Below are 12,459 nucleotides of genomic sequence, written 5' to 3' on the forward strand. Positions count from 1 at the left end.
CAGTTATTCCCCACCCAGATAGAAACTATAGGCATATCAGAGTTGAATACAAGTGCTTCCAGCACAACTAGCTCACTTTTAGATCGGTTAGGCAGCCAAAGAGATTAGGCCCTGCTCCACTTACAGCATCAAGGCAGTTCCTCAAAATGTTCAAAGAATTGCAGAAGAGATTTAGAGCCTTCTAGACGCAGAGAATGCATTCTACTATATGTAAAACAACTTGTCGTCCCGTCTAATTCAAGTATTTGGTTTAGTCACTTGCATGGAACCCTTATTTGTTATCCTCACAATGTTGAACCAGAAATTAGAACACATGAAGTAATCTCTCTCTACTGCAGGTCTACATTTTCTTGTACAGCATACACCTTGCCCTCACAGGATCACAAAACCGTCTTGTGAAATTGTGCTAAAATATCCAGACCACAATTAGTTAGCTGGGCAGCCAGCTATGGAAAGTGAATGGTTTGGCCTTGGTAGAAATCCTGGGGGTCAGGGCCAAATCTGCCTCAACCAGGCAGAGGTTAGAAGTTCTAGCTTGCACATACATTGTTATGGTAACATATGGACTAGCAACAAGGTAAATGGGACTAAACCAAAGGGTGTGAGCAGACATCTGCTGGTAAAGTTCTGAGATCTCTCCTCCAGCCCCCCCAACTAATCGAAGATACTAGTTCTTGGTAACCCAGTAGTTTAGAACAAGGAGTTGGCATTTCACTTGTACAAAGGTTCATCTGCTGAAGCAAATTAACAAGCTATTGTCCCTGCAGAGCATATCTGCTCAATTTTCGATCAGCTTACAAGATGTTCCAGTTTAGATGAAGTTTGCCAAGCTGCCAGGAACTACAATCTTTTGAGCTTCTAAGTAATCAAAGGCAGCCCTGATTTTTTTCTAAACCCCTTCTGAAACCATATTTAACACTGGGAGACAACATTTATTAGGCAACTAAAGAATACTTAATTCAGCAAAGAAGGTAAACTTTTGCCCAGTGTCTAGTTCCCATCATGGTGTGGGCTATATTGATTGGACCAGCAGCCCAGAGTTTAAAGAGCACATAGCTGGTCAAGCCAAACCTCTACATGTTGGCATGATCACAAGAACCAGAGGATCATTTTCCCCTTCCAGGAAACAGATTAAGGATTTTGTGCATCAGGGCACAGTAAGGGTCTATCCTCCAGATCTTGGTTGTAAAGTCGATCAGTTTTACTCCTTGGAGGTGTATACCCTAGCTTGAAGACTAAGGTTTGTAGCCAGGAATACAATGGCTTTATATGATGCTAGGAATGAGTACCTGTGCGTCACGGTATATGCTCATGAGCAAGGTCTCACTTACCATTGTGATGCCATTTGCCTTTATCCTCTGCTGCCAAAGTTGAAACTATGGGGACAGCTAATAAAGAGCAAACAAAGAAGTCATAAGTTGTATAAACATTCTTCCAACAGACTTAAGTTTACCTGGCAACATCCACATGTAGTGCTGTTCAAGGAATCATGACCTAGAATTTGTAAACAGTTGGGACTTGATCCTAGGTAGAAAAACATTGTTTCTATGAGACAAAGACCAGGCTGAAGTATGGAATGATCTGGTGAATCACCATTTGGAAGGGTTGATTTCTCAAACACTTGTTCAGGAGGCTAGCCTCCCTTCTTCCAGATTTAAGTACTCAAGGAGATCCACATTTTGTAGGTTGCAGACAAAGCACTCCATGCCACACCCCTTACTCTAAATGTTTATCCAGTGGTATCTGCCATATTAAGATGTGATGAGAGCCAACTAACCTGAGGTAAGACACCACCAGAGAGTTCTTAAACTTGGAATAAGTGCGAGAATTAAATCTGTTCATGCCACTGAAGCCTTGGCATGGAGGACCACCACACAGCATTTCCACATCACCCCGCAGTGGTAACTTTTGTCCTAAAGAGTTTGTTTTCTCTCCTGCCATGACAAGCTTCAGCAGCACATTGCAGTCCTCTGTGAACACAGTGGTACCCGGGTTGTTCAGACGGAAAGCTTGGGCAGCTGGATCCCACATCTCTATCGCCCACATGGATTCAGATATTCCTAGGGAGAAAAAAAAAATACTTTAGCACCTGCAATGTAACTTTAATTCATCCCTCACTTTTGCTTTTCTCAATTAGAGAGGCCCAATGTACAACAGTTATGCCCAGACATGGGTCCCAAACTTCATGGCCACATAGAACTCCAGCTGAACCTCACTGATAAACCCCAAGTTAGGGATGGTACTGCAGAGATTTAGTTTAAATTCAGGTGGGGCTGTCTTTATGAGGGTATGTCAAGACTAATTTAAAGATGGGCTAGAAATGGCACAGAATTAGTACCAGTGGCTGAGATAAAGTATTCCTCTCGTGGTTTTTACCTCCGACATGCAGTGTCAACATTAGTTTGCTCAAAGATTTTCAAACAAGTCGAAAACAAAACCTTAATACCATCAAACCTTCATGCACTTAGCAATTCTAGCTTGGCAAAATCACAGAAATGTACATTGCCTTTAAAGAAGAACAATTGGCTCGAAATAGATCACGGGCATTATTCCACTGAAAAATTGTCCACAAACTTTCAAACCTCAGCACAAGCATATTAACCACACGCACTCCTTTCTGCAGTAAGCTTTGGCCACTACACGGTCAGGCATCGATGTAGACTTAATAGTCAAAGGGGCTTGGCTTGCCTGCTTGATGGAAGCCCTCAGATAATCCTCCACAGCCAGAGAAGACATCAAGAGTGCGCAGTTTGGGTAGTTTGTCCTCCACAGTGTTTTCATTTTGCTCAGATGTTGTAGAAGATTTTCCTTTGCCTTTGCCTGTATGAAAAAAGGTTGCACTGCTGAGCAAAGGATTGTTCTCCTGCAAAGTCTACACTACAGTACCTTTAAGAGAAACATCCTGTTGTGTGTAAATTCTGAACTGAATAGAAGCCAAGTATTTTACTATGCCATAAAACGTATGGTCCGAGACGCAGCGCTAATTTGGTTGAGGTGAAAAGAAAAACAAAGGCGAAGGGCAAAAAGAAAAACACAATGTATTTAACCCAAAGATGCAATAGGGTCACCGCTGCTTTCAAAAGCCACAACTGTTGTGCAGCGCCCTCTAGCCCAAATCACAGCTTCATTACTTAACACCAAGGGAATCTTAAATCGACACATACCCTTGCCCTTTCCTTTTCCTTTGCCCTTGTTAACAGCACTGCGAGCATGGTTGGGAGGATCCTCAAAGCTTTTAGTCTTCGCATTGTATGCCTGAAAAAAGGAAAAAAAGTCTGTAAAGCATTCAATGCTGTGGTTTTAAAGTCAGTTAAAAGCAGAAACAAATTGTCAGTACATCACACCCATCTTTAAAGCCCACCCCCTTTTTGGAAGGGTACCTACTTTGTTAAATGACAATTCAAAACTGAGATGTAAAATCTAATGAAGACTTTAGCAACACCTCATGTTGGTGCTTAGGCAGAATGCAACTGATGACAGTTAAACAAACCGCAACTATGGGAAATTAGTACCTTTTCAAGTTCAATGGCCAGCTTAGATTCTAGTAGTGAGGGGAGTTTGGGACAACAAGCTTCAAGAATGTTCTCAGCTCAGTCTGGGGTAGCTGTGGCGCAGAGCAATGAAGCTTAGTCAAAGGAACATGTGTAAGCATTTACAATAAAAATCTGAAAACATACAAAAAGTGTATTTTTATAGTAAACACCAAAAATGTGCGAGGTGAACCAGAGGTATGATTTTTAAAGGAAATTAAAATACTTTACTCCATTGGATGCAATAAATAGTTTGAGCAATAAGTTGCCAATGGCATAAAACACCTTAGAAACTTCTTGGATTAGGCACAAAGCCTTAGATCAGTCAGGGACCACAATTCCCCTATCGTAGTCAGCAGTGTCACGACATGGTTAGGCCACCACTTTTTGCCTGGAAAATGTGGTTTCGATTGTAGCGCACAGGGTACCTGCCAACCAGGTTCTCTGTGCCAATGCTTCCCTAAAACGATTCCTCAAGTGGCCCTTCAGGCCTCCAACGTCCCTAGTAAATTGTAGCTGGGTAGCTAGGGCATTGGGACTGAAGACGGTCCCATATGGACCCCTCAGCTAGACCCTACAGTGCCACTGCAGCCTGCATGCCCTGGTGCAGACAAAAACGACAAAGTCGACATGGCAAGTTGCCTGTCCTTGCCAACTTGCACTGCCTAAGGTATAGTTAAGTCACCCCTCCCAGCTCGAAGGCAGTGTGCACTACAGGTGTGGGCTTATCTGCATGATCAGATATGCCACTACAATATTTAAGTCAAATCTAACATTTTAAGTGCTAGGGTAGCCATTGACTATATGGGCTGGAAACTCGACACATCTAGTTGCCCAGCACCATGATGGCTTCTCTGAAACTCAGGAGCGTTTGGTACTGATCTACTACTCAAAATAAACCTGCACACATGCCAGTGTGGGATGCATTGAAACATGCACTAAGATGGCCTACCTGACTCCCATCCTCATCGCCAGTGTGAAGTAACACCAGGTGAAACACTTAGAAGGTTCCAGGTAGATTTTATTCCAGAGAAGACAGCTTGTACAACCACACAAGTCAGTTCCCAACCGCCAAGGATCCACAACCCACCATGGAACCTAGAACCCAGGTAGAGCAATAACACTCTAAACTAGAGCGTGACCATAGATAGTATGAACACTACACTACCAACCCTGGTGTGGTCAGACTGGCTGTAGGCAGCCTGCTTACCCCAGACATGTTTCTGGACCCCTGGGTCATGAGACTCCGCTCTCTGGGACCAAAACACAATGCATCTCCTAGGCAGGCGAGGTAGGGTCGCAGCAGGACTTCTCCAATCAGCGCTAGGACTATGTCCCCTCCCACAGAAGGGTGGCATAAATGAGGGGTGTAGACACCCCAGGTAAGTCCCATTGGGCCAGTCACTCCATTAATACGCCCCTAAATATAGTATTATGGTGGCTCCCCCAGCCCTCGAAGATCCTGTGAACAAACTCCTTCCCTGCAGTCCGGGACCTCCACACCCGCTGGGAGGACCGCCAGCCTTTGAAGACCTGCACTCCCGTGGACAGCGGCTCCGTCCACAAAAAACCAACACAAAATTCTCCGGAGCAGCCATCCTGGACCACTTTGCACCAGACGCCTCCAGCATGTGTCCAGGTGGGCCACCAATCCAGAAAAGGTTACCCAGTGATCTAGAGTCCAAGTCCAGCATTGGCTGACGCCTCCTGGAATCCGCAACAATGCCTGCAGTGTGAATCCAAAGGCTGACCGCGACTGGCTCCGGTAAGAGAAACCTTGTCAAAGGACACCCCTGCACCCAAAGCCGCATGGGACATGAGGAGCTACACTGTCCCTGCAATCTACAACATACCAACTTACCCATGTGTGTAGGTGACAAGGGGAGGCACATCCTTCAGTCCCCACCATCTTGAAGAGGGGGGAGACTTCCAATTGGGGCTAGGACAATGCCGCACTACCACAGGAGGGTGGCATAACTGAGGGTGTAGTCACCACAGGTAAGGAGCCCATTGGCCCAGATATTTGCTTAAAACCCCTAAATTCAGTAGTTAGGCGGCTCCCCCAGACCTGGAAACTAGTTCATACCGCTAGAGGGACGAAGAAGTCATGCAGCAAAGCCTGAAGTCACCTACTGATTTAGCCCCAGCCCAACTGGTTGGTCTCCAACGAGAGACCCTGAAAAAGGAGACTCCTGTCCTGCAGCCAGTAATTTCCAGAGGAAGATTGCTTGCCCTTTGACAAAGACCAGACTTCAGAGGACAGCAGATCTGTCCAAGAAACCTACACCAAGGACTCTGGTGCCCTTCGTATCTGCACAACCTGCCTACTCTGCACCAGACTCCTCTGGCTCATGTCCAGGTGGCCCACTGATCCTGAACAGGTCCCCCAGTGATATGGACCTCAAGTCAGGCATTTGCTGACCCTCCTGGAATCTACAACCCCTTCTGGAATCTACAACACCTGCAGACTGAATCAAGAGGGTCCCCATGACCGCAACCGGCTCCGGTAAGAGGAATCTCATGTAACAGGACACTCCTGTATCTGAAGCCACTGGGTCTTAGTGAGCTGGACAGCCGGTGCCCCAACGACCCTCCCCACCTCAACTCTATGCTGTTGGTGTTCTGCCTCTGGTGCGACACCTGCAGCCTGTTTATCCAACTGAGTTTCTCCATTAAAAGGCACTGGGTGCCCAACGCTGTATTTGCACCCTGCTGCGCAGGAGGGTTTATTGCATGCAGCAGCCTACATAGAGAACAAGCATTGGCATAGCCAATAGGTATCGCCTTTGGGACCGTGTAAGTAAAAAAAACACAAAAAAACTGAAGTATAAGAATGTTAACATTTACTTCGTATTTAGGATGCAGTAAATGTAAACTTGAAGTCTTACAGTTCAGTTTTTTTTTTTTATACTTAAGGTCCCAAAGGCGAGACCTATTGACTATGCCAATGCTTGTATAAATTGAGAGACTGCTTCAGAATACTGTTGGAAACATTAAACCGGTTCAGGGAATAAGGTGAATACAATAATTAACTAGAGTGAAAAACTTGCAGTAACAGATGGGTCGTATGATTAAAGGATGCTGGGAGTTTAATGTTTTGGTTCCTTTCTAAATTTGAAAGGGTCCATTTGTTATCAGTTTGTGGGTGCTAGGATGCTTGAACCGTCTGGGCCTTGGGTCTATGGAAGTACCTGTTTGTACTGCTTGGTTTGGAATACTCAGTAAAGATTACATGTAGTATTTAGTAGTACTGGACGGTGGTGTGGGTGGTGATATGGTGTGTTTTCACAGTTTATTACCGAGTAATTCTGTATTGACCGATAGTTTAATAAAATCATGTTTTTGGATTTAAATCGCAAATTGTTTTTTACCGTTTGATAGCTTGGGTGCAATGACTTGCTCTTTTTACCCCAACGTGGAAGTTTTTCTGGCAAGTTTATAATCTACTGGTGGGAGTTTCAATTTTAGCTTTTTTTACTGAAAGGATTTTAAATCAAACACTTAATAAATCAATCACTACCTAATCTAATCCCCTGCTGTGGTTAAGCTTGATCAGGACCAGTGCTAGAGCCCCATCTGATTTTTGATTCATGAAGATTAATGGGCGCTTCATTAACAAGGACTGTAAATAAGCTTTCTTGTAGAATGTGTTATCAAGAGGTTAGGATGATGGGGTGAAGTCTAAGATTATTCGTGACTTCTCAGTCTTTCTCCATGGGTTTGACCTATAAGGGTGCCGGGTGACGTGTGCTTGGTTTTGGGGTAGTTCATTAAGAGTAGCTGTTTAGCCACTGTTGGGTACAAACTTCTCTTCTGCTTGTCCATTGGGGGGGGGGGATGTGAAAGTCCCAATCTGGTAGAGGTTTACCCCTGGTTGCTATGGTACAGAGCAGACCGGCTTAACTTGGAGGTAGTGTAAAGTATTTATGTAGTGTCAAAACCGTAATAGTCCAAATGCAAAACAGTAAAACCCCAAACTGAATTAGAACAAAGTAAAACGTAATTAAATCAGTGACAAATCTAATAAAGGTACTGGAGATATGAGTTTTTAAAGTTTAAGGTAGAAAATGGTGCCTAGAGACAAAGTGCCAATGATAGTCAATGGTCGCTAGAGCAGGGCGTAGGTGCAATTGGACACTGACCTCAATGAAACGCGGATCAGATATACCAACCAGGTTTGTCTTGCTTAAAGATTTTGGCATCTGACTTTACTCCAGTTCCAGTCCACCATAGGAGTACACTTCTGAAGCCTCGTAGGACCTCAAGGGAGGCACTACGAGATTTCCATGGTGCCAGGCAGAGGTCAACAACCGGGTCCAGTTCAGGTCCAGTTGCCACTGATCAGTTGCAGTAAAGGCTTCTGGTAGCTTGAAAATGAGGTTAGTCTTATAACCCTGGGAGTCCATTTCTTTGCGCTGGGAACAAGAGGGAGCAGGTCGGTCCTTCAAGGCTCCTCTCTGGTCACAAACAGCAGAACTCTATTTTTCCGACGGTCAAGGAGTTTTCTGAAGGGAGTGCTTGGAGATGCCATATTTATGCCTGGCACAAACTGTTGTGTTAGTGACTCCTGGGCACTTCCGAACCAATGGGGTAAAAGATCCTGGGGCCAACCCTACCCCTTTGGGCATTTTCAAGATGCTAAGTCTTCGAGTACACTAATCTTGGCCTCCTTAATGTGTGTATGTGCTTGCGTGTGGAATGTAGATTCTAGTGTCTTCCCACAGCTAACACAAAAATTAAGTTTTGGGCCGCCATTGCACCCACCATAAACCCAGAGACCGAAGTCTGCTACAACAAAAGTAGGGGTTTCCTGCAACCAAACCATGGATACACAAGAACTGTTTTGTCTTTTGCATCCGGTTTCCCTTCCCTTCAAGTGCTCCGCAAAGTGTTACAAGTAAACCCATCAGATTGTCAAGCAGGATTTGACACTAATGTCCAAAAGGATACAAGCGCTCATGATCCTAGTAGTTCAGAGGTGTCGTATTTACCCATTTAGGTCAACCTATTGTTTGCTCCTGGGTAGCATTTCACACCAGTTCAGTAGCTAATCTCAGGCCGAAAGAAGTTTGAAAGCAAATGAAATGAGCCTTCAGAAGCTGAAGGAAAATGTAGCTTTCTAAAAGTTATTTTCTTAATATTTATTTAAAACCTACTCCACTGTTGGATTGCATTTTTTAATACCTGTTAAAAATTGTTAGTTATTGTGGCTAGTCCCAATCCTGAGATACAAAATTAGGATTTTTAATCTGTATCCTGGATTTCTATATAGGGCACTAGACCTGTCAAAGTGAAAATTCGATATTGGGTGCTAGCCACAAAAGTGCATATTAACATTACATTTCTACAAGTTCTACTTTTAAATACCATCCATTCTGTATTGTGGGGGACAAGGCCTACATGGGGTGACAATGTTTAAACGGAAGGTTTTGACTTGTCAAAGGTTTATTTTGACAGGCTGAATTGCAGTTTACACTGCTACAGACAGGCCACACTGGTTGGTCTGAAGCCATGATTGCACTGCCTCTGTAGTGGATGGCACAATAGGTGCTGTAGTCTAATGGTTGCATTTACCTTGCATCCATGGACCCACTTTGTTCCATATAATAAGGACTTAATGGGTAAGTATGATATGCCAATTAGGTGCATACTAGTTTCCTCATGTTGACGGGGGAGCACCAAAATGTTACCTCTAGTTAGCAGGGTTAAAGTTCAGTTATGCAGCCAGTTAAACAGTTAAGACAAAAATCGGGGGGCAGGGGCACACCACACAAAAGATGGTCATTTGCTAACTAAACTTTATTATTCCTCCAGCGTGCGCTGAAACTGTTGGATTGTCAGGATTCATTTCAAATTGTATAATTTTGATTATATTGCATCTTCATGTATTTGGTTAGCATCACAATCAGAAATGTTGTAAATCGGTTTCATTAAAGAGTATGCTAGTCTCTCGGTGCTTTATAACAAAACCCAGAATGCAGGGGTGAGAGTGGGAAAGTGCTTCAGTTAAATGGTAGTTCTTTAGATAATCAGGTTTCACTTTCCTCAACTTAGATCGAGGGTTCAAGGCCTACGTGAACAGCAAAGTCCAAAGATTAGAGTTGCTTTAAAGGTCCAGACGGGAGGTGGGTCCTTGGTATAGAGAGGAGTTCCATTGGATAGGGTTTATGAAGGATATTATTCTGCAAACTAAGGTGTTGAGGAGGGGACATTGAGGTGGTATTCACCCTGTGAGTAAATTGAGCATACTAGTACTTTGGAGACTGTAATACAAGCGAGGAGGGCGACACTGCAAGTGGACTGTAAGTGCTCTAGTGTGGAATTCATATTGGGCGTACTGTGTGTGCTCTGGAGGCTGAGATGGATTGGGAATTTATTATGAAACCCAAGACTTGTTTGAGGTACTGCAAGAGTTGTGGAGTTGAGTAACTAAACTTATAAAGTGTGCTTAGCTACCTTGCTATCCCAGTGCTAAGGGCACATCAGCGTGGAGTTCAGAAGAGGGGGCCCTGTTCAGTTTCTGCCAGAAAGACCTGAAGAGGTGGTCTGGCCGAGAGGGTTTCAACGGGCTGTGTGGCAATGCAGCAATTTGTTGATATCATTTGCAGACATCTGCTTTCTCTGGAATTAAAGCATTGCTTTGGGGAGGAGGTACCAAGCTGAATATATTTAAAGGTAATTCAGGCTACATCAAAGAGGGGAAAAGTCCCAGCGAGCACTGCGCTCTTTGATCAGGCTTCCTCATGTTTGTAGCTTGCCAGTCTGTTACCTTTTGGATGACCTGGGGAGGGATGTTAGGCCCAGAGGTTGCTGCACAGTTCAGCCCTGAGTGGACAATCGGTAATGCCAGATGTGCCTCATAGCACAAGATTAGTGTGCTTCTGGACTCGTGGGGTTGGAAGAGGCAGCCCCTGATGTTTATTCATCTTGCAGGGACCAAGGTCCATTCAGAGTTGGAGATGAGCCACCATGTTTGACTGTTCGTGACTTTAGGAATTAGCGGTGAGACGGAGGAGTTCAGATGGCAGGAAAGCAAGGGGGGGTGCTTTGATTGATCTGGCCAGCACAGAGTTCTCACCGGCCCGTTGTTGGCCATGCATAGATATGCAATGCGGTCAGTTCGACAGAAAACCGCGACGCATACGCCAACATAAAGCTGTGGAAGAGGGCGATGCGACACGACGTGGTTATGCGAAATGATTGTGAGCTAACAGGCTAAATAAAGCGCAACATTTTGATTATTAACTACAAAAAAAATGTAAAGCGCCGTATTATCTGCCTGCTCAAACTGTTAGGTAATAGTCGTTCCCAGCCGGTCAAGACACCGATTGCTGATCTTTATTGTGTTGTAGCTGTTTTTGTAAATTGTTCAGCGAATGGTGGACAAACTGTTCAGATGCAGCAGGCTCGGTGAGGAATTCTGTCCGGAAGGAGACAGGATTTCCTGCCAGTCACTCTAGCCTTTGGTGCTCAGTAGCCAGCGCACTTCATTTTAATGGTAGCTCGGATAAATTGCAAGCCAAGCTGAGCAGGGGATGGCAGCATAGTGAGACACCAAGTAAAGCACCGTGCAAGTCACTCCTACAACAAGCATTGGCCACAGGAAGCTTTTAGTAATTTTAAAAAAAAAGCGCACAGCAGCACGAAAAAGTGAACGTGATCGCTGGAAGGGAGGCAGATGGCGGCTGCGCGTGTGCACGCTCGCGTGAATGCAAGCACTAGGCCACCAAAAGCCTGTAGCGGCACTATGAAAACCCAGATACTAAATGTCTCGCAGAGCAGCGCATGAGCAGGCTCAGCGAGACCTAAAAAGGGAGTGTGGGCGGTTTGGCTCGAGGGCAGGAGGGGAATGGCTTTCCCACTGTTGTGGGTATTGATTGTTTGGTCGGCCCCAGGGCCGACCAAACAGTCAGTACTCAGTGGGTAAGCCACTCCCCCTGCCCTCGAGCAGGACCGCCCACCCCCAACCAGGTACTTAGGCTTTCTCGCCGTGCGAGAACCAGAAACAAAATGGTAATTACCATTAATGTTTCGGCCTTCTCGCACTGAGAAAGCAGTGGGGCGATGCCCCCATGCACCAATGGAGGAGCCACCACTGCCAGTGTGTGGAGATAGCAGGACTTACCGGTGACATGCCGTACCAATCCCCAGGGTACCGGACCACCTCCATCTAACAGAAGAGTCCAATGCAGACACCAAGTGCCCAGGAAGCAAGCACCTGTCTAGGGACGTAGAGACCCAAGACCCACTTCGTGAGTAGCCAAGTTTCCTAGAAATCGGTCTTGCAAGCTGCATGCCCCTGACTGCAGAGACCATCTTGACGCACTGAACAGCTGACATATCTTCTCTGCACTCAGCCCATCCGGGGTACAGGCAAACCAGTGTGTTCCCATGGTCCGGAGGCCATTAAGACCTGATCTTGTTTGGGGTCCCCCGGACTTACCTCCGGGTCACACGTGCAGCATGTTTTTAGGTGGACCCCTTCTTCGTAGAGCACAAGCTACCAAGGACCTCAGCACCCTGCTCCCGACCAAATCAGTGACTCCAGACCATCCACTGGTGGAACCTTGTACCTGAGCCTGCTACTACCCTAAACGCCGAATGTGAATCTATAGAACTGCCTGTCCGATTTTATACACATTTTTTTAAAAAACTCCCATAGGAATGCATTGTGCTTAATTGCGCACACTAGAGCGCTATTTACCGAACTTTGAAAAACCAAAACTAAAAACGAACTTTCGTGTGAACTAAGTTCTTGGCCTTGAAAATTATATATAAAGGTTTTTGTGCAAACTGGTCTCGGAATTATTCGAGTGTGCATCTCATTTATTGCCTTGGTGAATACAACAAATGCTTACCACTATCCTCTGATAAACCCAACTACTCACCCACACTACCACAAATCGAGCGTTAGTGTTATCTACTTTTG

The 12,459-nt window shown here is 45.2% G+C and overlaps 1 protein-coding gene across 1 annotated transcript in view; it reads right to left on the bottom strand.

Moving 5' to 3' along the window:
• Positions 1 to 12,459, bottom strand: part of DNMT1 (DNA methyltransferase 1) — a 110,516-nt gene that overhangs the window by 50,681 nt on the left and 47,376 nt on the right. The window contains exons 24-26 of the mRNA XM_085600772.1: positions 3,165 to 3,255; positions 2,689 to 2,820; positions 1,778 to 2,060 (exon numbers count right to left, since the gene is read on the bottom strand). Coding sequence (XP_085456898.1) covers positions 1,778 to 2,060; positions 2,689 to 2,820; positions 3,165 to 3,255 — 506 coding nt within the window. The remainder of the gene's footprint in view (positions 1 to 1,777; positions 2,061 to 2,688; positions 2,821 to 3,164; positions 3,256 to 12,459) is intronic.

Source organism: Triturus cristatus, chromosome 4_2, assembly GCF_964204655.1.
Source record: "Triturus cristatus chromosome 4_2, aTriCri1.1, whole genome shotgun sequence".
NCBI lineage: Eukaryota > Metazoa > Chordata > Amphibia > Caudata > Salamandridae > Triturus > Triturus cristatus.